This window comes from Prinia subflava, chromosome 22 (assembly GCF_021018805.1).
Source record: "Prinia subflava isolate CZ2003 ecotype Zambia chromosome 22, Cam_Psub_1.2, whole genome shotgun sequence".
In the NCBI taxonomy this organism is placed as follows: Eukaryota; Metazoa; Chordata; class Aves; order Passeriformes; family Cisticolidae; genus Prinia; species Prinia subflava.
Genome location: NC_086268.1, coordinates 6,452,377 through 6,479,750, shown reverse-complemented (window position 1 = coordinate 6,479,750; position 27,374 = coordinate 6,452,377). Strand labels below are relative to the sequence as shown.

At 49.3% G+C, this 27,374-nt stretch overlaps 1 protein-coding gene across 1 annotated transcript; it reads right to left on the bottom strand.

Annotated features, from left to right (window-relative positions):
• Window positions 1-1,505: 1,505 nt before the first annotated feature.
• On the bottom strand, window positions 1,506-22,314 carry KCNJ5 (potassium inwardly rectifying channel subfamily J member 5). Its single transcript, XM_063417977.1, has 3 exons — window positions 22,053-22,314; window positions 13,488-14,434; window positions 1,506-2,465 (listed from the first exon to the last, which is right to left on the bottom strand). Exons 2-3 carry the CDS (start codon window positions 14,425-14,427, stop codon window positions 2,098-2,100), a joined length of 1,308 nt encoding a protein of 435 aa, XP_063274047.1. The 5' UTR covers window positions 14,428-14,434; window positions 22,053-22,314; the 3' UTR covers window positions 1,506-2,097.
• Window positions 22,315-27,374: the final 5,060 nt, after the last annotated feature.

Here is a 27,374-nt window from a genome sequence, read left to right as displayed (position 1 = left end):
TGTACATGGCCACCTTCCCTCTGGAAGGCAAGAGCTGGGAAGGAGAAGGGTGCAGAGGGAGGCCAGTGCCATTTTCCAGGCTCTGTCTCTGCCCTCACAGGAGGGACCCATCAAACCTCTCTCATGTTCAGCTGAGCTGGACAAGGCAGCTCATTTGGCAGAGCTTACATAACATCCCTCTGAAGGCTCAAACTGCCTCGGACTTGCACAGACCCACTGCAGTTTTACTTTCCATTTCCATCTCCTGCATTAGGAGATCACCTACAGAGGAAAACCTGAAACCCAGTTTTGATTTTTGACACATAATTATCACGTTGGGTGAGAAGGTTTAACAAAATGAACAACCCATCCTAAGGATCTCATTTTTCTCTCTGTTTTCTTCTCTCTGTTCCTCTGAGGCTCAGGATTGAAAAAGAAGAACCTGAGCAGAAAACCAGAAATGAGACCTCTGGAAAAGTTCTGCCCACTCTGAGGCTGCAAGATGCCTAGAAACTAGAACTGAGGAGCATTTCCAGTGAAGTTCCTTCCCTTGAAATATGCTGTATAACTGAGAGGTAATTCCTGTACCCTGGAGGCCAAGCTGGCTGCTGGCTCCTAACATGGTTTAAATACAACACAGCCATGTTGTGGTCATTTTTCCACCCCCTCAGAAATACCCCCACAAATTTCTCTCTTACCTACATTATAAGATTACATGTCTAAGTAAATGGTATCTGTGACTCCTACAGATTGTATTCCTCTCCTTGTTTCTATGTCAATAGGACCTCTGCTTTCTATTTCCAGTTTATCTTGCCTTTGTATTAAAAGCAAGAGGCAAAACTGGATTTCAGATCCTGAGCATGCAGCTCAGTCCAGAGAATACACATTTATTCCCCAGATAAAGATACAGTCCTTTCTCTATATAAAATAACTCTTGCATATTGTGTATTTTTAATTCTATTTTATTAAAGAAGTAATTCTACAGGTAGCTTGTTTTTTCCACCATAGTCTGAGGAGCAAGGGAAGAGATTTTCCCCAACAAGGCCATTTTCTTTTCCTGTGTTGTTGAAATTTGTGGAAATATTTTATATCACAGATTACTTTTCTTCATTCCTTTTCTGGATGAGACAATCCTCTTTGGGAAATCTGGTTTTCTGCCTCTTTCTAAAGACAAAATTGTTGGCTTCAGTTATGTCAGTGTGTTCGCATGAGCTACAGGAACATCAGCACTTTAACCTTTATTTTAAATATGTGCTTTGCAGAAAAAGCAAAACAGTGAATTTTGCAAACTGCCACTTACCTAGTCTCCCTCCTCCAGAGCCTCTGAAATTCCAGAACATTCCAACCCCCAGGAGACTACGTCCTTTGTTTTAAATCATCAATTGGAACTGCAACTGGGACATTCAGGCCAGAAAAAAGCCTTCACTGGGGCAAAATCTAAACTCTCTGACCATGGGTAGCCTATGAGATGTGTCAGAGATTCCATGGAAAGAGTACACGAAACACTTCAGCTGGAGAAGACAAAACACAGGATAAACATGTCAAAGGTCTGCAGGGAAAGGTGCCCTGCTCATATCAGACATTTTGCAGGAAACAAATCCCACTGGCTGTGATCCTGGAAGAAAACACTAAAATTTGCTTGTAAAATTCATGAAGGCAAAACACTTCACTACAGAGAAGAGAGGTTTTTTTCCTTTTCTTTTAATTTAGCTGGAACAATGCCTACAATACATTGACTCACAAATTAAGTGAAGGTATGAAATCACATTCTTCATACTGAGATGGGACATTCTGGACTGGTTAAACACCCTTGCAAGAGGGGCAGAGTTCTGCACATCCCGTGAACACCTTTTGAAACAACCAGTGGTAGGAATTTCGGTTTTAACAGTGATGAGAAGAGTGGGCCTTGTCCATGGAGATCAAGGTGCTTTGCAGAGGAGGGCAAAGCTCAGAGCCACAGGAGAAGGGAGGGAAACTGAGGCACGGTGCAGTGCAGTGACTCCCAGGATGAGCAGCATGCAGCAGAGCTGGACACGAATGCCAGCTCTGGCTGCCAGTCAGTTCCTGCTGGCCAGTCCAGTGTCCCAGTGGGGTGTCTGTGCTCCAGCAGCTCCAGGGTTATACAGGCACCTCTTCCTTCCCCTCTCCTGCTGTCCCGTTGGCTCCGCTCAGTCCTGCCAGCTCCCTGCCTTCCTCCTCCTCCTCCTCCTCCTCCTCCTGCTCCTCCTCCTCCTCCTGCTCCTCGTCCTCCCTGGCTGTCCCTGTGTCCCGGCCCAGGATGGGCAGGTGGCCGAGGAGCTGCCCTTCCCGGCGGGACTGGGCCAGCTCCTTGGCACAGCACACGGGCGTGTGGGTCTCATAGGTGCTGTGGAAGCTGTTGTAGTCCACCTCGTAAAAATCCTTCTCCAGGGTGAGCACGGGGGTGAAGCGGTGTCCCCACAGCACCTCGGTGTCCATGTAGGAGCTGCGAGCCTGGCAAGTCATCCCTGGGTGGAAAGAGAGGGATGTTAGAGGCAAAGCTTCCTTATGTGCTCACCCAACCACGCCTGACACTTAAAAGCACTTTCGTGTCATTTCCATACCTGATTGCTCTGGGACACAGAAAAGTCTTGGCTTAATAAGCCTAACAAAAGGCTCTGTCATGAACAAGCTGAGCACCCAAAGGGAAAGGGATGCATTCACCTCTGCATCTTCCACCTCCTCGAGCTTAGGGGTTTGCAGACTGGGACCTCTAGGCAGCTTCCCTCTGCCTGCCCCTGCTCTGCTGAGGTGTTGTTTGTATGGCTAACACCAACAGGTCCTGGAGGATCCTGCTGGACAACCCAGCCCTGCAAGTGCTGCCCCAGTCCTGACCCACACAGCCCAGGGCACAGGGAGCCACTGCCCTGCCCTCCTCCGGGGCTGGCTCCATCCCTCCTCCTCTGGAGCACTGCCACAGTTCCTGTGCAGCAGTGCCACAATTCCTGTGCAGCAGTGCCACAGTTCCCCTGCAGCAGTGCCACAGTTCCCCTGCAGCAGTGCCACAGTTCCCCTGCAGCAGTGCCACAACTCCCCTGCAGCAGTGTCACAGTTCCTGTGCAGCAGTGCCACAACTCCTGTGCAGCAGTGCCACAGTTCCTGTGCAGCAGTGCCACAGTTCCCCTGCAGCAGTGCCACAACTCCCCTGCAGCAGTGTCACAGTTCCTGTGCAGCAGTGCCACAATTCCTGTGCAGCAGTGCCACAATTCCTGTGCAGCAGTGCCACAACTCCCCTGCAGCAGTGCCACAGTTCCTGTGCAGCAGTGCCACAATTCCTGTGCAGCAGTGCCACAGTTCCCCTGCAGCAGTGCCACAGTTCCTGTGCAGCAGTGCCACAACTCCCCTGCAGCAGTGCCACAACTCCCCTGCAGCAGTGCCACAATTCCTGTGCAGCAGTGCCACAGTTCCCCTGCAGCAGTGCCACAGTTCCTGTGCAGCAGTGCCACAGTTCCCCTGCAGCAGTGCCACAGTTCCCCTGCAGCAGTGCCACAGTTCCCCTGCAGCAGTGCCACAGTTCCCCTGCAGCAGTGCCACAGTTCCCCTGCAGCAGTGCCACAGTTCCCCTGCAGCAGTGCCACAGTTCCCCTGCAGCAGTGCCACAGTTCCCCTACAGCAGTGCCACAGTTCCCCTGCAGCAGTGCCACAGTTCCCCTGCAGCAGTGCCACAGTTCCCCTGCAGCAGTGCCACAGTTCCCCTACAGCAGTGCCACAGTTCCCCTGCAGCAGTGCCACAGTTCCCCTGCAGCAGTGCCACAGTTCCTGTGCAGCAGTGCCACAGTTCCTGTGCAGCAGTGCCACAGTTCCTGTGCAGCAGTGCCACAGTTCCCTGCAGCAGTGCCACAGTTCCCCTGCAGCAGTGCCACAATTCCTGTGCAGCAGTGCCACAGTTCCCCTGCAGCAGTGCCACAGTTCCTGTGCAGCAGTGCCACAGTTCCTGTGCAGCAGTGCCACAGTTCCCCTGCAGCAGTGCCACAGTTCCCCTGCAGCAGTGCCACAACTCCCCTGCAGCCCAAAAGGTGAGAGCTTCCCAACCAAGCTATTTTTTTAATTTCCTGGGAGGGTTCAGGGCCTTGTACTTATGGACTGTGGATTGAATGAACAGTGGCTCCCAGGGAACTGATACTTGTCAAGCTGCTTCTCAGCCCCACGGATTAGAGTTTATGTACTCTGGAAAAGTTTGAAGAGAAGCTTTGCAGAGGAGAGATTAGCACACCTGTGAGCAAATCCTCTTGGAATCACCTCGCAGTGTCAAGGATGTCTTCTCTTCCAAACATTTGTCTTCTCTTTGTCCTAATTATCTTTTGATTTTGGAATTAGTTTCCAGTGAAATGCTAACCTCACAAAGTCCTCCCACTGTTCTCTCATGGAGGGTGAGGGACTGGCCTGACTGGAATACATTCAAAACATGCACTTGGATCCAGTTTCTGGCCAATACTTTCAATTCTAATTCCTGCAGCCCAAAGCACAGGGACAGAAATCTAGAGTAATGCATAGGGGGAAGAAAATCTTAGTGTCCAATGCTTCAGGGAAGAGACTATCACATCTTCTCACTCTGTGAACTCTTAAGTGACTGAAATCTCAGAGCAATCAGAAAATCCCTTTCCTTAAAAAAAAAAAGAACCAACCCACCTTTGTGAAAAGAGGGATATTTTTTTCTTATAATTGCTACAGACCATTAAAAGACACTAAAAGACACCCACACAGGCAAGTGCTCTGCACAGCTGAAAGTCTCTTAGTGCTTTCCATGGTTTAAAGCTGCAAGGCCAGGAGTATTTTGTTCCTTGAAAGGGGAAGAGACAGTGACACACGCAGTGCTGAGACATCTGCAGTTCTGTAGCACAGACTGAAAACCCAATCTTTCCCCTCAAGAAGATCTGCAGGAGTGTTTGCTTCTGGGCAGGAACAACAAGTACTGCGTTAGTCACAGTGTTCCAGCGTGCCTGCTTCCTGGGCTGGAAGGAACAGGGAAGTGCAGGGGCTGCCATGAAGAACACAGCCAGCGAGTTAAAAATCACCCCAAGTGCTGCTGCCTGAAGGAGCAGCTCTGTGGAAGTTCAGTGTCTTTTCAGGAAACTCTCAGCTTTTGCTTTAAAGAACAGAGTGAGGCCACTCCTGGATTTGGTGGCTCTACAACGTGCAGCATCCCCAGCCCTCGGGGCGCAGAGGGTCAGCCCTTCTGCCCTGTGCCAGCTCCACACTTCTGGAAACCTGAGGAGTCCTGCTGATTTCCCGGTCCTGGTACAGGTTTTCCCAGTGGAGCTGTGTCACTGGCACTGATCCTACACTGACCTTCCTGGGCAAGGGCTTCTATTCCTGTTGTTTGGGGGTCAGGGCTGCAGGGCTAATCCCATTTCCTGGTGCTGCCTCATGCCAGGAGGTTGGAAACCAGCAGCTGGCTAAAACAAACCAGTCCTTTTCCCTTTGCACAGAGCTGACACCAGAAATCCCAAAGTCCTCCAAGTGCCTCCTCTAGAGGCAGCAAGAAGAGCAGGAGAGGAGACCCTGCAGGCTCCAGGATTGGTCCTGTGACTGAACCAGGTGATTCTTATCCTGGTTTTTCAGGTGGTGCAGCAAGGTACCATGAATGGGTCCTCAGGGCAAAGATGGGGTGTTCTTGTGAAATGTAAGGGCCTGGGGCTGTCTAGGGGAACTCCTGCCTTATAATCTGGGCCTGAAATAGCTCCTTTCCTGGGGAGCACCTGAGTGAACCTGAGCTCCAGAGACACCATCCCAGTCCTGCTCTAAGTATTCAATTAGGGCAGGAACAATGGAAAGCTTTCAGCAACCAAACACTGCTGCTGCCAGCTTCCTGCAGGAGCTGCTTTCTGTAACCCCAGGGGGACACTGAGCCAGCACAATAAGACAACTTGTAATTGCTCCATAATCCCATTCAAATATTCCTTTTTAGCACATGTGCAGTGGTGTTTAATTGCGTGGGGACACACTGCCTGGCAACTCCCACATCACCCAGTAAACAACACCATTGTCTCTGCTTCAAATTCCATTAAGTGCCTGCTTTGCAGGCTGCCCTGTGCTCTCCAGCCTGGTTAATTAATGCATCTGTAATGTCCCTAGCTAATTATTGCCTCTGTAACTGTGAAAAGATGACAGAAGAGGTGTGGAAACAATAAACCTTATTTTTATTAAGAGCACATGGATGCAGCCACTTGCCGCTGGCACACAACGTGCGCCCTCCGTGCTCAGAATATCCCAGTGCCACCTTGCAGTGGGGCACAGCAATCCCTAGACTCAGACCTCTGTGTACCCCTGAAAAAATCACCTGTTTAACTGCAGAATTCTGATTTATCTGAGTCTGTGAGATGTCTTGGGTATAGGGAATCATTTGCCATATGCTCCCATCCATCAAGTAGAATCAGAATTCTGAATATCGTGAATTGGAAGGAAGCCACAAGGATCACCAAGTGCAACTCCTGGCTGGAAATAGACCCACATCTGGGTGCCATACCAGCTGTGACATTACTGCTACATCACTCATGCAGCCCTGAAGCACTGACACTTTGGGGAGCACAAGAACTCAAGAGAGATTCCAGACTCACTGAATTTCTTGCAGAATTAACCATAGTATGTATGGCCCCAATAAAGGCTGTTAATCCTTTCCTTAAAGAATATGTAACTACACATTTTGGGTTTAAAGAGTGCAGATATAGGAAAGTGGTGTTTGGCAATTTCATTTAATTCATATAAACTTCATGCCAAAAGAATACAGAATCCCAGAATGGTTTGGGTTGGAAAGAACTTTAACTTCCACTATCCCAGGGTGCTCCAAGCCCCATCCAGCCTGGCCTTGGGCACTGCCAGGGATCCAGGGGCAGCCACAGCTGCTCTGGACACCCTGTGCCAGGGCCTCACCACTCTCCCAGGGAACAATTCCTTCCCAATATCCCATCCAGCCCTGCCCTCTGGCAGTGGAAGCCATTCCCTGTGTCCTGTCCCTCCATCCCTTGTCCCCAGTCCCTCTCCAGCTCTCCTGGAAGTCCTTTAGGACTTGGAAGGGGCCCTAAGCTCTCCCTGGAGCCTTCTCTTCTGAACAATCCCAGTTGTTTAAGCCTTGCCTCATAGGAGAGCTGCTCCATCCCATCATCTTCATGACCCTATATCCTTATTTTCCTTCTTTCAGTCCAAGTAAATGTAATTGAAGTCATAGACATATATTTTTCAGCTATGTCATATTTTCTGGGTTGTAAGACCAACAGAAGTTTCATGTTCTCCTAAACAATCTGGTTTAAAAATGAAAAGGTATGTTTAATATAAATGTGTGCAATCTGTCTGTTGTGGAAAACATGGAATGATATGAGAAATCTTCAGATGTCAACTTTTAGTTGCAGCTTTCTTATCTCTTAATGCAGCAGCTCAGCTTTGTGTTGCAAACAAAACTCAATTTTAATAGAAACCAAAGATAAAACTTATTCAAAGTTAGAAGCAGATGCATCAAGTTTTCAATAAAGCTGGAACCAGTTCCAGGATTTATAGATGCTGGAGACCAGGGCACTGTGTCCTGTTTCAAGTTGTGCAATACACATTTCACAGAGTTTGAATGATAATTTCATTATAGCAGAATCCTAAGAAGTGGATGTTTTTCTGTGGGTTGGAGCCACAGAGCTGTGCTTGTTCCTGCTTAAGGCAGCCAGGGATCCTCCCTAAACAGCTCCATTCTGCTTCCCAGCAGATGAAAAATCCAGGATAGATTGTGATGTGTATTAAAGCAGGTGTCTGATCACATCTGAGAGCAGAGGGGACGCCGGGGTGTTAAATGAGCGGAGGGAACTCTCCAATAAGGCTCTCTGCTGACACAGTTATCCAAGAGCTGGGAATGTCTGAGCCTGTGACAGGGAGCAGCAGGAGCCGGCCCAGCAGGGGCTGCATGGGCAGGATCCAGCTGCTCCTGCCCAGGGGCAGAGCTGGGGCTGCCCTGTGCAGAGCAGTGCCCCTGGGGCTGGGTACAACCCGACCTCAGCACCCCAAACATGCTCCTGCAGCTCTTTGTGCTACCAGAGGCTCTCTCCAGCTGGTGGAGGATGCTGATTTTTGGCAAACATCCCATCCCAGCCAGGTGACCTCGCTGGAGGGTGAATGGGAGAGCACAGGGGTGCACAGAGGGTGCTCTGCCAACCCCGAAATCTCCCCAGGCTTCGATGGGATCCCATCCTGAGCCGAGGTGAATCCTCCTCCAGTGCTGATCCATGGCCAGAACCTCTCAGTGGGCAGAGACATCCCAGCCCCTGGGGCTGTCAAGACAACATTTTTCATCAGGCTAAAATTAACTGTGCTCATTGAAATGCCAGGGAGCTCAGAGATTATCTGCTGGGAAATGTCATGTGGCTGCCTGGGCTGGGCCAGATCTGCCTGGCCCCTCCGACACGGACACTGCTGGCAGTGATGTCCCTCCTCTGCCCTTGTTTGCCCATCCTGTTGTGTCCAGGGTGACTTTTCTCCTTCTCCTGGGTGCTCTGTAGCTGTGGAACACCCACTGCACAGGAACTGATGGCCTCAGACCTGCAGTGGCAGGAATGGAAGTTTACAGGTGGCAAGGAAAAGGTATAAAAAATTCAAGTTCTATTGCTGCAATTAAGCAATATGTGTCTTTCAATTTGCATTAGCATATGGTAAGTTATAAAAGTTATTAGCTCCTCTGTGTTAATTGGACCAAAGAACACGGTGACCTCCAAAAAGTCAATATTCTTCCAACTTGAAAAGGAATATTAGAAGGTAGGAGCATGGTCCTCCAATTATTTGTGCTTGTCTCCTTTAGAGGACATGGCTGGGCTTGATTCACTTTGATATTTATGCCAGAGGAGAGTAATAGGATTTTAATTTATCTGAATGCTCTCCAGGCATGCAAAAGCTCCTAGGTACTGGGAAAAAAAAATATAATGAAAGGACTTTATGACGTAAAGACCTTGGATTCAATTGCCACGTCTCTACCAGGCACAGCCCGAGCCAAGCTCACACCAGGTAACTTCTTTAGGGTTTACAGTGACTGCAGAGGCACCTCAGACACCACTGCCAGCCTGTGCCTCCAGAGGACAGCCCAGCCCATGAACACAATGACCTGAGACATCTCTTCCCTATAATTTTTTAGGCAGTTTGTGTAACACTACTGCAAGGTCCTCCTTGCAGAAAACTTATTTATATGCAAAATGCAAAACAACACAAGACAACCCAAACCAGATGATAAATGCCCAGAAACTCCATTCAGTAATTTCACCCTTCCTTTGTGCTCCCATGAAAATCATGATTAATTTTGGCATATCTTTTGTTGTGACTACTCCATTTGGCCGCACAGTTACAGCCAGAAACTGTACTCTGTCCTCTGCAAAGGTGGATAAATTGAGGTGTGAAAACTCTGCTGTTTGCCTACTCCCACAGTGACAGGATGGGTTAATTACTTCTAATCATTAAATCCCTTTTTATCACACTGACTCTAAGCCAGAAAAATATATACCTGTACTTACATAAGAGTTCATTAAAACTTCATTTAGTGACTGGACTAATCAGGCATCTGGAGTGTCTCTTGTGCCTTATCTAATTGTGCTGGGAAAAAGAGGCAGTGAAAACCAGGGAGGACCAGGAGTGGAGTAACAAGCTCTGCTACCTCCGTGCCCAGGGAGCAGCAGTGCTGGATGCTGTGCCTAGGGAATGAGGGCAGCAGGAAGCTGTGGAAAAAGCAGGATTTGGATAACAGTCAGCAAATGGCAGAGGAAGGGTAAAGCTGGAAAAGAAGACAAGAGAGTCCCTTCAAATTACCTGCCCGGAAGTCTTGTAGGATATGCAGAGTGTGTCAGCACATGGAGTGATGGCTTACAGAGAAAAGCAGTATTTAAAAAAATGGGACTTGCTAATGTTCCTAACTGGATCAGCCAAATCCTTCATCACAACCCAGCTGACTCTGCACCATGTGGGAGGGGGGCTGGACCTCCCCTGCCCTTCTCTGTCCCAGCAGCTTTTGAACACTCTGTTCAGTTTGGGATCAGCAGGGGAAGGGCAGGAGCTTTGGCCAGGAGCAACCAGGAGCTCTCCTGTCACCAGGGTGGCCCTGAGATTTTGGGAAGCAGAGAGGCAGGGAAAGCAAAAATGTATTCACTGTGCAAACAGATTTTCTACCTTTGCTTTGTTCCCTTTTATTGCAGGTCAGATTTGGGGCAGCTGATCTTGACAAGAGTCCCTTTCTGATAAGGCAAAGATAATGAATTCCCTGAAGCAATCCCTGTGCCCAGTTCATCAGGAGCTCTGGGAGTGATGCTGCTGTCCCCGAGACACCCCAAGACATGAAGTCAGAGCACTTGTCAGCAACACTGATTTTGTTTTCACAGTGCTTGTTTCACCCAGCAATGACCACAACAGACCTGCCCAGACACTCACTCTCCCTTTGGCCTTTTCCATCCTCTCGTGGAGCCCCAGTGCCTCACCTGTCCCCAATATCGATAGCCTTGTGCCACGGTTACTCTGTGAGGCACTCGGTGGAGCAGCCCTGGGTGCCCCAGAGCTCTCACTGGAATAGCACCAGGTTTATTATCTTTTTCAGCCAAATAAACCCACTGCATTTTAGGCTGGCTGGTGAGCTGCTGTTCTTCAGTGTGCTGTTACTCAGGCCTTTGAAAAGCCGAGGCAACTTGAACACAAAATCTTTGTTTTAAGGCACAGTGTTTCACCTTGTAAAAAGCCCAATGACCCGAAGGGTGTGAAGTCCTCAGAATTTACTCTACACTTTTCATTTGAAGCTATTTACCATCTTTGCCTTGCACTGGGTCAGAATTAAACTTAAATGTCAGTAAATAGAGCTGCTTGTTTGAGAGGAGACAATATGTTACATTTGTAATATGTGCGCACCTGGTTAAATCTACTGAAAATAGCTATAAAATCACTGTCCTAAATTATCAGTTTAAAATACCCTCCCTTTAAGTCATGCTTAAATTTCTGTAGTCATTGATATGTTGCCAATCACCATTCTGACCTGCTTTCCAAACACCTCATGGAAAACAGTGCTGTATATTCTGACCAGTGGTACCTCTGAACTCTGGGGGTAGATTCCTAATTTTCTGTAGGGGTTGCTAAGGGAACAAATGATCTGTTGTATTTTACACTGCCCTGAACCCGACCAGGCTGTGACAGTGTCAGGATTTAACAGAAGTCCTGCTGGGAATAAATATGACACCACTCCTGAGAGCAGATGGGGCTTGAGCAGTGCCTGGGATGGGAAGGACCTGAAGAATTTGTTTGGAGCAGATTTTAGGGCGTGGAGGGAGGGATTAATAACCGCAAACTGCTTTATCAATATTTCCCAGTGTGAGGATGAAGCAGGAGAGCACAAACACTGTCTCTGCAAGCCACTCTTCATGTGACAAAATATCCCACACCCCTGGCTGCCTCAGGACCCATCCCAGCCTCCAAATCGGATCCTGGAATCATCCAAGTTTCACTCAACTCTGAGTTCAGTGCAAAATGCCTCCTCCTTCTCCAGTGGGGCTTCCCAGGCTGTCTTCTGAGCCCAGGATAATTCATTTCCACAGATGTATGCTCCTTAATATCCTTACAGCCTGGCCTATGCAATCCCTCTGGGAGGAGAGCCCATTTGTAAGGCAATATTATTCCTCTGCCATGCTTTTAATTCCGAGGTTGTTATTGATAATGACTTCCTCTCACACATCCCCAGCAGAGGCTGAGCCTTCCTGCGAGGAAGGCAGAGCAGCAGGGGCTCAAAGCATTTATAGTGTCACTGTGTGACGAGGAAAGAGGCTTTGGACAAACAAGGAGCTGCATTCCATGCTCAGATTAGGAGGCTCCAGCCTCTAATAAATGTTTAGGCTGCAGAATAAGTCACTGTTACAAATTCTTGCCTTTGATAGTCTTTTCCACCCACCCCTTCCTTTACCACATTTCTACAATGCTTTGCTGGGGAAGAACATTTCCCTGGAAATGCCAGGTGAATTCCACTCCTGCAGCACAGATTCCAGCCCCAATGGAATGTAATTTATCCATCACCTCCCATCAGATCTGTTTGAGAAAGTCAGCTACTGCTGATCACCTAAAGGGAGACTCTCTAGACGGCTGCCTTTGGGAGCAAAGGTTTGGGATGCAGGAAATTGAGAGATTTTTTCTCCTCTGGCTGTTGGGAGACTAATGAGCAAATCTCCAGGAGCGGATAACATCAACAGTCAGCAAGGAGTAGAATCTGTGAGACAGGGTGCTGACACCACTGAGTACTTGTAACAAGCTGAAAACCCCTGCTAATGACTCAGAGAGAATCTCACTGAGATGGAAAACAAAATCCAACTACCACCCACAGGAAAATCCTGGGCTCATAACTAAAATCCTGAAACACCAAAGGGGAAAACTGCTTATAGAAGCTTATTTTTTTTGGATCTCTGACTTTGTTTTTCCATCTTTAGCAAGCAGTTCTCTCCTCAGAGCTGACTGCAGCCCTTTCGCCCTGCAGCCCCTTGATTCCACCAAGGCATTCTGCCCACCCCAGGCTGGAAAACCCTGCCTGGAAGGGACCTGAGCATCTCAGGGGCTTGGACACACTTGCTGTGTCACAAGAGCAGCAGGAAGAGCTGCCAGCTACTCCCCAAACCTGGAACAAAGGGATTCATGCAAGTGGAGATGACCCACGGTGCCATGACTGCCAGGTGCAGCCCATGCCCAGGCAGAGCTGGTGTGGGAGATGCCTGTGGGAAGGAGCCTCTGTGCCCATCCCTCTCCTCAGCTGCCTTTCCCACTCTGTGGACAGCTGAGGCTTTACCACTTTCCCAGAATCATTACACACGGACACAGAGTTCTTTTATCCTGCCACAAATACACCCCTAGGAGGAAACAGGGAATAAGCTGAGGATATCTCCGAATCTCCCATTACCCAGCTTTGTAGGAGCTGTTAAGCAGCTGCAGGGCTGCAAGAGTCACAAAAGCACTTTCTGTATTTTTCCTCTTTGAGCTCCTTCTGGGAATGTGTGTCCTGCACCACGTGCAAGTCATTCAGCCTCAGCACGTGCTGCTTTATGGGATACAGTGAGACTCGGGCACTTCATAGCCCCCATTAAAATCAACACTACAGCAGTACCTAAAATAGCACAGTTACAGCCAATCTTTAATACAGAGGAGAAAAGGGAAAAGATTTGCACCATGAATTTTGATCACAGGAAAAAGGACCACTAGAGACTTCAAGAAATCCTTTAATCCATTGCTTTTCTTCTCCCCTGGATCAGTTCTAAGTGATTATGGGCAGCTCCAGGGCTAACTCCTTCACCTTAATCCCAGACTTATAAAAGAGGATGAAACACTACAGCATGAGCTAAAGCACTTTTCACCTCTGGTTATCTTAGACACCCCACCTGAGTCAGGCACTACCCAAGGACAAACCTCACCATGTTCCCAGTCCAGGTGACATGACAGTGAAATCCTAACACCAAACTGCCCACAATGCCTCGTGCCCCTTTCCTTCTCAAAACAGTGACTGATTGCTGACAGATCCTTACCTGTGGCTTCCACCATTCCTTCCAGGATGACCACAATCTCAAACTCCTCCTTCTCCAGCTGGGTGCGGGACATCTCCCAGAAGGGGCTTTTCTCATTGATCTCATGTGAGATGATGAGAGGGGACACCAGGAACAACCTGTCATCTCCGGTGTCAAATCCCACGTTGATGTCCGTTTGATTCAGGGGAATAAACTCTCCTTCTTTGGTCTGTTTGGACTTAATCAGTTTGGCTCGAATGGAAGCCTCGACAATGTGAGAATTGCGGAGGTCCCCGACCCGGAACATGAGGCAGAGCTTCTCATCCCTCATGGAAATGACAGCGTTGTTGGAGAACATGAGGGTCTCCGCCCTCTTCTTTGGTTGGCTGATCTTGACGAACATGCATCCCACCATGAAGGCGTTGACAATGGAGCCCAGGATGGCCTGGACCAGGAGCAGCACGATGCCCTCGGGACACTTCTCAGTGATGACCCTGTGGCCGTACCCGATGGTGGTCTCGGTCTCGATGGAGAACAGGAACGCCGACACAAATCCGCTGAGGTTTTCCACGCAGGGGATCCAGTTCTCGTCTTCCAGGTGGTCCAGGTCTCCCCGGATGTAGGCGATGAGCCACCAGATGAACCCAAAGAACAGCCAGGTGATGGTGTAGACCATGGTGAAGACCAGCAGGTTGAAGCGCCACTTGAGGTCCACCAGGGTGGTGAAGAGGTCACTGAGGTACCGGTAGGTCTCCTGGACGTTCCCGTGGTGCACATTGCACTTGCCGCTCTTCTCCATGTACCGCTGCCGTGGCTTCTTGCCCTCGGCAGAGATGAGCCGGGTCCTGTCCGTGGCGATGGGGACGTCATCCCGAGCCTGCTTGGGGATCTTCTTGGGCTCCCGGGACGTGACCCCAATGTCCATGTCCTGGTTCATGAAAATCCGGGAATCTCCAGCCATGGCTGGGCTGCACAACAAGGAAAGACAGTTTCAGGCAGAAGGCAGAGAGTCAAAAGCAATTTTGTTTCACTGTATAGACCATCAGGGCATTGTTTTTGGAGGGTTCACACTTCTGCCACAACAGCCACTTGTTAAACACAGCCCTGCAGTGACCCGGAACTAAAGACTGATTTATAACACACAGCCCCTCTGAAGATCAGCCACTACTGGCGGGATGAGCCCGCTGTGGGAGTGTGGAACAGTTAAACCTTGGAACATTTGGGGGTTTTCTTTTTGTCCTTAGATTTTTTTTTACACACCAAATTTGCATGAGATCACAGGTCAGAACAAAGTGAAAATACATCAACATCTTTTCAGGAGGGACTGGAGCTTTTCCATGCCTCAGGTTTTGGGTGCATATCAAGAGAAAACTTAGAAATTAAGAGAAAATGCTGAACACCACTGTCTACCTAAATCACACATGAGTCTAAATTATGCATGAAGGCTTCCCTTGCAGTCAGCAGAGAAAGGCATCTCTAGGGATAATTCAGATTTCAGGAGTGCTGAATCACCTTCTGGAAGTTTATTCGTGAACCTGGGCTTTAAACAAGAAATAAACATTTAATTGAGCATCTTGAATCCCAAGTGTGAGGGTGTGATGAATCCAGGCCTGCTGTTAATGAGATCTATCAAAGCTCACCCCTTTGCTCCATCTGACATTAGGTAAAATCTCTGGGCACTTTTAGGAATGCATCAGAGAGCGATTAAAAAGCCCACTGTTGACATTCAGAGTTGTGCTTACCAGGATGAAGTAAAGAACACATATGAGATGAAGGCAGCAATGCTTTCTACCAGTTATAATGTAACATCCTGTTTACTGAGATGATTAGATACTCCTTTAAAAAATGAGAGTCTTGACTCTGGATGCAGGGCACAGACAAAATCTCTGTCAAAGACTACCTAAGGAGCCTTAGGGATATCAAAGATACACAGCAATATTTCCTATGGCGTTCATTCCCTGCATTGTCCTCTGCAAATCCTATTAAAACCTAACTAAATCTATTACCGCTCCCTCTATCTTTAATCTTCTTATGCTCCTGTGAATGAGAAAAGGTGTAGAGATACAATTAAGAGTATCTTGGGAGAGGCAATTTTTAAGACTGAGCAAAGTAGCTTCATCTTTTTGGTATTAAAAAGCACAAAGGGTGGGCGGGAAGGAAGCAGAGGCAGGATGAATAAATGAAGCAACAAATTTTCACTTCCATCCGGCTGCAGCCAAGTCTGGTTAATGGCAGAGAGCACCTCGTGGCCCTTGTCTCAGTCACCATCAATCACTGCTCCAACGAAGCAGCCGAGCCTGCTGCTGGCACCAGCCCCGCTGGCTCTGCTCGGAGGAGCCCGGCCATCTGTGCCCAGCAGAGCCCAGCGCTGCTGCTGCTGCCGCAGCTCCTGCTCGGCAGGGCCGGGCCCTGCTGAGCCGCCCGGCACGGGCAGGGAACGGGCATTGGCAGGGCTGGGACGGGAAATTGGGGAAATCGGGGAGGACCGGCTCTGCCATCCGCCCTGGGCATGGCGCACATAACCCCAGCGCTGTGTGTTCCCTTCCTCCGGTGGAAGCAGCCAGCTTTTCGACAGACGAGTCACTCCTCCTCTGTTTCTGTCCCTCTGAGAGCTGGCTCCAGGTGTACTCACAGCATCCTCAGCTGCTTTTCACTCCCTGCTGCAATGGAGACCTCCAGACCCACCGGCCTGGCTCTCTATGCGCTGTGAAATTCGTCTCTTTACACATGTGCAAAGTGCTGCAAGATGCTGAAAATTGACAAGGGCACAGCTTGACTCTCACTTCCCAACATGTGAAAGCACATGGCAGAACAATCACACACTTTTTCTCCCTATTTAATAGGGAAAGAAGCCTCCCATCCGCTGGGAATGAGGTAGTGAAGAACCTCCTCACTTCCTTCTTACCAATAATATTCTCGATGTATGTTTGCATTGATTGATTAATCTAAAATTACTCCATTTGGACTAAAAAGCTTGTCATCAATCTAAATGTAAAATCAGGCAAATGTTGCATGCTTTCTATTTTAAAAGACTGGTTTAAAGATAATTGGTTATAAAAGTAAATTTGAAGCTATCACTGGCACCATGAGAGAGAGAACAATCCAGTTCCAGACTTCAATTCGGAGTGGAAGATTCCATGTTCTAGATTCACACCAGAGAGACCAAAAGGATCTTAAACCTTACTACAAAGAACAGAACAGAGGAAAAGCAACCAAAACCCCTAAATCCATGGAAAGATCACTCTGGTAGAGCAGGTTTGAGGAACTGCCCATTAACGAATGTACAGAGGAACCTTTTTAATTAAAACACTCACAGGGATGGCAACATCTCTGGTGGTGCTACTGATCTCCAGCAACAGCTCAGCTGAAACATCTCTGCAAACTTTCAGGAACACCTTCCAAGTGATCCAGTAAACCAGAAAAATTCCTGCTGGATAAGAAGTTCACTGACAGCTTCAGTGGCATTACAATTCCTACCAATATTTCATCTTTAACTCTCCCATTGTGGTATGAGCATAACCTCAGTCTGTGGTTATTGAAAATATTTAAGCATATGAATTTTTGCTTCAGAGTCTTTAAATGGAATGCTCCTGGTTGGCAGTTTGAGCACAGCTTTGGATGGCTGCACACTATCCAGCTTTCTGCTCCAGGTGATTCCAGGGTTTTCTAATTCTGAGCAAATCACTGCTTTTCCTTCTGTCTTAATTCCCCAACAGTAAAATCTGTGATATGGATGTGAATGGTCTGTGAGATCACAGGCATGAGAAACTTCTAGGAAATCTGCTGTCATTCCTTTATGATTTTAACTGCCCTCGGGAACTTCAGCACAAATGACAAGATGCTCTGGAAGGGGCAGTTTAACTGTGCAAGGATGTGGTTAACTCTTCACTGTGCAGAGCACGGCCACTGCTGCCAGGCATAAACATCTCTGGTTTTACGTATCATGGTAAATATGTTCATGCATCTCCCAGAGATTTTGGCTCCTGTCTGTAAATCCCTGCTGCCTCCAGCACAGAGAGCCATGAGGTGAAATTGCCTCTTCCAGTCACAGCCACTGTTCTGTTTCTTTGGCATTTACCATCTTTGGTTAAACAAGGCCAGGATAATAAAAATGTCACTTCTGTACAAAGCTGCCTTCCTTTAGGACAGGCGACTGCACGAGGAGCTGTGAGTCAGTGCATTATCAGCCTTGTAGAGAGGTTTTTATCAGCCCTGCTGATGTTCAGCTCTGCCCAGATGACACACTCGGGGCAGGTGGTGACATTTAAGGGCTGGGATTTGCTGCACAAGAGTCAGGCTGGGGTTAGGTGAGACTCTTCAGGAGGCAGTGTTTGGCAGAGCAGCTCCCAGCCCCTCCTGATCGAGCTGATGTGCTCCTGGTAGGTCCAATCAAGGAAGGCAAAACTATAAAACACTTGAAGAGACTTCTTTCCCTGCTGGCCAGGGGACCTTTTCCATTTGAACAATTGCTGATCTGGCTAGAGTAAACACACAAATTTCCATTGGGATGGGATTTGATGCTGGAAAGGACTAAACTGGCAGGCAGGTGGAGTTTTAGGATGTGAATTTGTCATCAAGTTTGTGTAAAAGCAGAATTCTTTTTGTTGCTTTTAAACCCGATGCCTGTGTTTTCTCACATTGGGAGAATAATTGAGCAACTGTTCTTTAGCAAACCTCCCACACCTTCCCAGAAGAATTTTTTTTTTTCACTTAACCCTATCTTCTTTTTTTTTTTCCCCCAGACAATGAGTCTTTTACTTCTCAACAGCAGCCTATAATACTGAACACAGTGATTACTGAATAACCTGACTTGGTTCTTCTGCTGCCCGTTGGCCCACACCACATAAACCAAGTTACTGTGCCCAGGTTCCTCTGGGCCACATAATTCTGCTTTAGGTTACAGTGCTGCAAGGGAATGAAATTCTTAATTGTCAGACAGGAGCAACACAGGGAAATAGGTGAAGGAATAAAGGAAATTAAAGCAGCAGCACCCGAAGAGAATAAAAGTATTGGCTGCTGAACACGCAGTGCTCATGGGAAAATGGAGGAAGGAGAAGCCTTTGGAGAAGAGAGCCTTTGACAATCTGAAGAAAAATGACTTGAGATAGGCTCTGAGTGAGGTGGAACTTTGATTTCCCTGAGAAAAGCATCTTTCCTCCATCCTTTTATTCACTGCCTGTGTGAGTGAGACTGAACAGTCAGCTCCACCAGGCTGCCTGTCCTCACCTGTGCACGCAGGGTGAGGAAAGGCAGGTGGATTCGGGGTAAACCATGGAATATTCCATCTTTCTGACTTTCTATAGATAGAGGTTTGGGGTTATGGTGGCTGCCTCTTTGGGAAGTGCTTGGGGATCCACAGGTGGAGGGAAGGCTGCAGAAGAATTGTGCTCTTGAAAGCCAGGGAAAAAGATTCAAAGACACTGCACAAGAAGGGAGACCCGTGGCACTTCTCAAACAAACGCGGTTCAAAATCTCCCTGACCCTGGTCATTGCCTCTCCAAGTGTGACCCCACCCAGCACTGAGGTGGGAAGGTACCTCTCATCTCCTCTGTGAGTTTTTGGTGAGTCTCAGCACCATGTTCCTGACACTCAGGATGTGACAGCAGATTCCCCTGAGGCTGGAGGAGACCTCACCGTGCCACCAGGTCACAAAGATGGGTGGCTGCTGCTTCACCTGAAGGGCCAGGGTGGCTTTGTGCTTGTCCCAGAGCTGGGCTGTGACAGCTCCTGTGTGCCCAGGGTGCCCCTGGCTCAGAATACCCCAGCAGAAGGTGCTCAGTCTTTTTAAAAAAACCTCTCTGGCCAGGGAGCCAATCTGAGCCCAAGGAAGGGTTTATGGACATTTGTACTTTCCTTTTACCTGTGAGTTACCTCCCAATCCATCCTTCTCTGATATCCTGGGGCCCTTCCATTGCCAGTTGTGAGGGAGGAACGTGACTCTCCCACTCCCAGAGTACCCGAGTGCTTCACAGCACTCAACACAGATATCATGTACTGTAAAATTTCATTTATGCATTTTCCAAAATGCCTGGACCAGGGAAGGGCTCTATTTCCCATATTTCAGGATGGGGGAGTCACTCACAAGGACATTTAGATCTTCTACACTCAATTGGGAGTCTGTGGCAGGGCAGGAATTAAATTTAGCTGTTCCAAAATCCTAAACGAGCACCTGGAATCACTGTAGAACTCTTTCCTCCTTTCCCCAGTCCAGCAGCAGGGAATGCAGTCTCTGTCTGCTTCAGGTGTGTCTGAAGATCGCTCTGCAAAGCCTGATCCATCAGATGAATAACCCAGCAAGATTATTTCCAAAGCCAGCTAAGGCAGTTTCTGTTCTCTCAAATAGCTACAGGTTTCAAATACATTTTTCTCCTCAACTATGGATTGAAGTATAAAAACCCACACATGACACAAGTTCAGAGCTGCATGAAATATAATGGCTCCAGACCTACACAGGAAAGAGTGGGGAAACAAAACTGTGATGAGGAGAGAGACTGGTGACTTTTTAACAGAAAAATAAGATAAAGCTAGAAAATGCTTTTTGAGGCAATCATTCAGGCTTTTACAACTTGTTAGAGCACAAGGACTGGAGAATGTGGAGTTTCCATAAGATTGGGAATGTCTGCTATGGCACAGTTCCACTGCACAGGGAGGATGGGAAGATTTAATCCAGGTAACTCCCAGGCAATTCTCTTGTACTTCCCTGCATTAAAGACCTTGAGTGTGACCAGTTCCTGTGCAAGGGATGCAACCACAATATTGTGCTCTTAGGTGTCTTCCATCATTTGGAACAGTCAAATGATATTTTCTCTACCAACAACAGATAAAGCTTGGACATAAATCAATGTGATCCTTTCACCTCCAAGGAAGTGACGGTGCCTGAGGCACTCTGCAGCCTCTCTGGCCTAGCCTCTCACCCCGCTCTATTTTAGGGACACCTTATGGTGTCATTGGAAATCTGACCATTGTCTTTCAACCAACACAATTGAACAAGGGCAGGGACACCCTTGTCCTTATCAGACATTCCTGTTTCTCCTGCTCCTGGCTGTTCACTCTGAACAGCAAACACTGAATATTGGAAAGCAGAATCTCAGCTCTAGGAGAAAATCCTGCCCCAGGAGCATCAATGTTCCCATTCTCCATTGTTTAGGAATTCATCATCACAGCAACAGAGAATCACTTTGTAATTTGCAGCTGCCTTAAAAAATACAATAAAACTGTTGAACAACTTCACACTTCTGCAGTAGCTTGCACCCAAAGAGTTCACAGGATTTACCAAACACGGGCTCTTTTTGCCCCAAGGCCTTGTGCAGTGCTTGAACCCACTGCAGAAAGGGGTCAGGAGTCACAGAGAAACAAACCAACCTCATACCAAGCTGTTGGGCCAGGGCCAGTGCTCGCCCCAAGTGTCCAAGTGCCTCTCCTGGCCTCAAACCCAACACAAAGTGGGTGACTGAAATACTGGAGTCTGGAGATTTGCCTTGGGATATTACTCCAAGGCCCTGTTTCTCTCTCTCTCTTTTTTTTTTTTTTTTTTTTTGGCAAATAATTGGGCTGGAACTTTCCAGAGATGGAAAATACTCTGCCATGGGAATCAGAAATGATCCTGATCCTTTATCTCCAACTGAGAGGCAAAAAGCTGAATCCCAGAAGTGAAATAACCTCCCCAGCACAAACACTCCCCACCTTCTCAGGGAGATCCTGGTTGCTTGGACTGGACAGAGAACCAGGGAGAAAAGCCAGTTTGGTTTCTTCCTGAGCCCCTCTTCCACAAATCCAAGGTCTACCTTAAAGTAAAAGGGTGCAGGAGGTAGGAGCTGCTTGATGACAATCTCCAAGAGCCAGAGGTAAGTTTTCTGGGACAGGGCCTGCTCCTGCCAGTTCTCAGCTGGTTCCTGAAACTCCCTGCTCAAACCCAAGGGAAAGATGCTGTGTAAAAGTTAACCTGCTGCTCCCAACCACCATGTGCTGGGACAAAGAGAACCCCAGGCACCTTTCTGAGTGATGCAACAGGACATTAAAAAATCAGTCATGCTTTTACCTCCCAGAGCCATAACACCCGGGGGGATTCCCAGTGCACTGCATTCCCTGTCCCCTCCAGGGGCTGAATATGCCTCTGCCTCATCTGGAGATTGCCCTGCCAGGGCTCTGTGACTCCAAGCTGACTGCCAAGTATCCTAATTATGAAAGAATTTAATCTTGGACTCCAGATAAGAATTATGGAGTCGCTCCACACAATTCAGGGCTGCTCACTGATCAGTCTCCTGGTGCCCTTTGTGTTCCAGTGATCTCCACTGATCCTGTCTCTGGGCAGTTCCTATTCTTTAATGTCTTTTCCTGCATCACACCTTCAGATCTGCCAGTACTTTTGCCCAGGATCAGCATCCAATCCCTGCCTTCCCCAAGAGTTCCGTGGCAGCTTGAGTTAGGCAGGAGCGTGTCCACAGCTCGCACCCGGGCAGGTTCGGGCACAGGAGCCTGGCATCCCGCTGGCCCAACAGCTCCGCGTTTGTCCTGCCGGGCTCCCGATCCTCTGCAGCCGGAGGGGATGGGGAGTGCCCTGGAATAACAAAGGAATCGGTAACTTACTTGCTACGAGCGGCTCCGCATCGGCGTGGCGCCCGGGCTCCGGGGGGCGGCTGGCGGGGGGCGGCAGCGGGGCGGGCACGGGCGGCGGGGGCAGCGGCCGCTCCATGTAATATCCTTGGGATATCACCAGGGAGCCGGCACCGTCCGGGGAGCCCCGCGCCGCCTCCTGCCTCCGCCCCGCCGCCCGTTCGCAGCAGACATCGGGGTGGCACTGAGGGTGCCCAAGCCCCTGGGTGTCCCTGATCGCCCTGCTCTGCTCCGAGCCCTCACCCTCCGCCGCGGCGGGGCCGCTTCTGCCTCTCCTCCGCCCGCCGCTGCCGGCTCCTGCCCTCTCCCGTTCCGAGGTGGTCCCGAGCTTTTGAAGGGCTGGGGCAGAGGGAGGGCGCGGAGGCTGCGTGTGACGGCGCCTTATGTGTCCTCAATGAGCGTGGGGCGAGGGAGGGGTTTGGGCGCTGCCGGGAGCGAGGGTGGGCAGCGGGAGAGGCGAATCCCTGCCCGGGGAGCTCGGGATCGCAGGAGCTCCGAGCTCGGGGAAGACCCCCGAGCTCACCGGGGCGACCAGCGAGGGGCTCCGGGGCGGCTCCCGCGGCGCCCGGCGCTCCCTGCTCCTCCCGGGATCGCCCTTCCCCGGGCTGGCATCCCCAGGGCTGGGGCTGCCACAGTCACACAAACAGAAAGCAGTTCCCAAAAACCGGGGGGGAGGAAGAGCGCGGAAGCGGCGCATTTCACACGTGTGAAAATCGTCACCGGCACCGTGGAAACTCCGCCGAGCTGGGGCCGGAACTGTGGGGACAGTGGGGAGAAGGGCAGGGCACAACTCCCCGTTTCCTTTGCCTCCCATCGCCCTGCCGTGGTGTTTGCTGACGGACTTGTGGGGTTCGCCCGGGATCCAGCCAGTCCCCGGGCGTGCTCCCAAAGCGCTTCAGTGCTTTGCCGGTTTTCTTTTTGTCTTTCTCTTTTTTTTTCTTCTTTTATTTTTTCTTTCTCCCTTTGTCACTGATAATACCACACTGTCTCCCCAGCTTAGTGAAATATTTCCTTTTCTGAAAAGCAAATGTCAGGCCAGCTGCATCTTGCAGGCAGATCTGCCTGGTGACTGCAGGTTACCCTCAGGCTTTGCTGCCCTGTTCCCACAGTCCTGTCCCCTTGTCCTCCCTAATTCCCTATTCCAAGAGCACAGCTCATCAGAAAAGCTTTCACAGAAGATTTGTCTGGTCAGGAAAAGAGAACTTACCCAAACCAAAGCACTGTGCAGGAATGTGCAGGTATTGCAGGAATCTGCAAGCTATTTTTGTTCCACTTTGAATGATTTTTAATTTTTTCTTTCTTAAAAGTTACACTATCACTAATGAAATACATCAGCATTGGAATGATATTTTTATTTTATTATATAGACATTTGGCTTTTTTTTTTTTTTTTTTTTTTTTTTTTTTTTTTTTTTTTTTTGGTACAAGGACAAAAGGGAACTAATGGAACTTCATGTAGATCAGAAAACTTGATTCTTAACCAGCTTGAATCCAGGCTACATAACACCTTACTATGGAGACTAGACTGCGAAAATCAAAGACAGACATGCTGAAGAAAGGGAAATAACCACAGGTTTGAATATTATTAACAGTCATATAGCCCAGGGACTGTGAGAAGCCCATCTCTATACACACACTCCTTTCATCAGTGCTCTGGTTCTGGCTCTGGTTCTCTGCTCTGGATGTCTTGTATAGATGGGACAGGAATCTGGAGCCAGAGCAAGGATTTCAGCTATCAAAAATCAATTTTGCAGATGTCATTTTCCTTTTCCGCGTGCTGGTTTGTATTTGCCACGCCAGCACAGCGTGGGCAGCAAGCTCAGCCCAGCCAGCCTGGCTCCTGTTTCCCCACCAGCAGCTCAGGGTGGCCCAGCAAGGCTGCAACAGTCAGGACTGAATTCCAATCAGCAGCAGAACCACCTGCAATGCAAGCAAAGGCCATAGTAATGAACTGTTGATCAAATCCTGTGAAATTCCATCAGATCTTCTGCCTGCCCATAACTGCCAGGAATGTCTTCCCAGCAGAATTACTTTTACCTTTTAGGGGTATGTCTATGATAACCTTATAAAAGAGCTGTTTGGGAAGTACAGTCACAGTTTAGGTATTTTTAATGAGCATTCAAACTTACTTAAAAAGCACTAAAGAGTGAATTCATCCAGTGGGAGAGTCAGCCCCCCTAAGTCACAGCGTTGGCTTTCAGAGCAGGTCCCTGGATACTGCTTCCCCAGCACTAAGGACAGTGCCACCTTCAGAATGGCATCAGCTCTGCTTCCTCCTCACCTCTTCTCTTCTAACAAGATTTGGAATGAATTTTTGTGCTAGGAAATGTGGAAGGAATCTTTGTGCTGCCCAGCCAGCAGCCCTGGAGCAGCGGAGTCTCTGCAAGGCTGGTGTGCCCTGGCCAAGGCTGGGAGAGCCTGCCTTCCACACCCACGGGTTTGTCCCGTGTGTCCGCACCGGGAACGCGTGGGTGGGTCCGGGGAGGCAGGGCGGGCTCAGGGTGGTCCCCGCTGTGGGGGGTGGGTGTCACGGGTGTCACGGCTCTCGTGGCAGTGGAGCACCAGTGGCTCCGTGCCTCGTGCATGTCGCTGACACCTTTCCCGGCTTGGGCAGATTCCCGGGGCTCCCGATAGTGGAATTCTGACAGGCACTGCCATCTGCCGGCACCGCGGCCAGATCCCTCCAAACCAGCCCCAAAACCACGACGAAAGCGGGGTTACTGCAGGGGTTAAACGGGGATCAGGATTTTCACAGCCCCCCCAGTTTCCCCAGCATTCCACATGGATTCTCCAGTTCGGAAAAGAGGCTTCTCCCCCAAGGATGTTTGTTCATGGGCAGGTGTGTGATTTGGACCCTTGCCCCCCTTTTGGGATTACACAGCACTGTGCCCACCCCTCTGTCCCGGTGTCAGCTCAGGGCAAAGCAGAGTTCCTGACCCCAGATCCATGCAGCACGTACTGGAAGTGCCTTTCTGTGCCTGCCCCAGGGGCTGGTGCACCAAACTCCTCACACAGCACAGCCAAGGTCACACCAAGCTGGGCTCTTGAGAGGCACTACTTCAATCAGCACTAAAGGCCTTTTAGGAGCATTTCTTTAAATCACCAGGCAGGAAACACCTTCCCTCTGGTCCTGGTGAGTCCCTGCTTTTGCTTCCTTATCCCTACACTGCAAACTCTGCTTTGTTTCATGTATTATTTCAACAGACATCTCCCAGTTTGTACTGGTTAAAGACCAGCCATACCCAAGAGCAGTTTTTCAGCTGCAAACCGACTCCAGTGACATCACTGTGCCCCTGCTGAGGTGGTGAAAAAGTTGTCAATGGCCTCACAGGTTTGAAATATGTTCCAGACCTGCAGGGATCAGCGGGCTGCAGAAGGGCTGATTTAACACCAAATGGCAGCACAGTTTGGATATTTTTGGGCTGGGTTGGAAACACGGATATGCAGAGGGATTGATTTTCTGCTCAGGATGGGATTCACCTCAGGCAGAGGCATTCAGCGTGTGCTGGTCTGAGTCTGAACAGCCCTGCTCCTTCCTTTCCAGCTGATGCAGGGAGACAGGTGGAACAGGAGGCAGCCAAATTAAACCTTGTGCTGGAATGGGATGAATGATCCAATTCCAGGAGCACGGAGGTACAGATTTCACATCAATGCAACATCTTGATTTTCCTGGGGGTGCTCATAAGCTCTAACAGCTGTCCTGTGCAAAGGACACCCAGAGCTGTGTACAGGGGGGGATTTATGGCAACTGTGGAATGCTCAGCTCCTGGAACTGCAAGCAGAACAACAAGCTGTGGAAGAACAAGCTCTGATCTCATTTTGGTATAACTAAACTGCTCTCTGAGGATCTTACCTGTATCAAAGGCTTGCTTAAAATGAAGAGTTTGGATTTTTGCAGGTTGCTGTAGAACACAGCAGGGCAGCCCCGGTTTTGATCTGTCAGGGACCTAATGGGGACTTACCTGCATTTCCCTGAGGTTTCACGGGGATGTCACTGAGCCCAGACTGGCCCTGACACTCGTCACTCATCACCCAAAGGCACAGTGAGCCCTGGTGACAGGGGGCACCTGCTCTGCAGTCAGGGCAGGCTTTGGCTGTGAGAGGAGAGGGAGCAGCAGTGTCTCCAGGGAGCGTTTTAATTTGTTGTGCAATTTGATCTCTGGAATGAGAGATGTCTCTTCCCGTTTGTCAGCCACGAACCGAGCACCCCACTAGAAGAAAACAGAGTTGTAAGAGGCAGTGCTGGAAGCAGCTCCTAGGATTGCTCATCCACCTCCAGCCCTCGCCTGAACGGGAGCTGAGGCTCTGAGAATCCTGACGTGATAGTCACCCACTCTGTCTCGACTTCTTTTTTTGTGTTTGGGGCTTATCAGCCCCCAAGATCAAAATGAAACTCGGGAAGCAGGCACAGAGGCAGGCGAGGGGAAGTTTCCCCGGTGAACTCCCCCGCTCGGCTGTGGAGGAGGCGGCCTGGCCATGCTTTGATGTGATAATGAGATCCCACCCGGAGCCGGGGGATGCTGCGCTCCTGTCCCAGCCCCACCGGCCCGGGCCGGCCGCTGATCCCCCGGCAGGCACATCCCGAGCCTGGATCCTGTCACTTCGGGATTGCCCGCGAATAGATTAGTGCTGCTCTGGGCGAGCTGCTGTGGTAATTAACACTAATTAAGCTCTTGTTTTGCAGGTGTAGCAGCAGCACCTAAGGCTGCAGGGCGCCCAGAGACTGAACTTCCACAGTAGCTGCAGGGCGAGGAATCCCTGGGAGCGGCACAGTGCGGACTGGGACACGTGTGACATCTTCTCTGTGACACCTCCTCTGTGAATGAAGCACCAGTTCAGAGCCTGCCTTCTCCCTGCCAGGAGCTCAGGAGCTGCAGAAGACACAGTCAGAGCACACTCTGATGATGGCAAATTTAGGAAGACAATTTCCTTGTTTGGCTGTCAGAATTCAAAAAGGTTTCTGACAAAAGCAAATGCCTCGGTTCTTTTAGGTGGGAATGTTGTTACATTAACTCCCTGCTAAAACAGGCAGCCTTCCTTTTGCAGAGCAGGATGGGGTGGGTGGATATAGGGTGTAACCTGGAAGGTACAGGCTAATTCTCAAATCAGCCACTAATTAACTCCTTCATTGAAAATGGATCTCACCTCCAGCTTGTGGCTTTCCCAGCACTGGCAGGAGAGAGACAGGAGGTAGAGGCAGCAATTCCTTCATTTGCCTGTGAGGAATCTTCCAGGGGATTTATTTGGTTATGAGAAGTTCCACAAATGTCTCTGCATGAGAGTATCATACACTGAA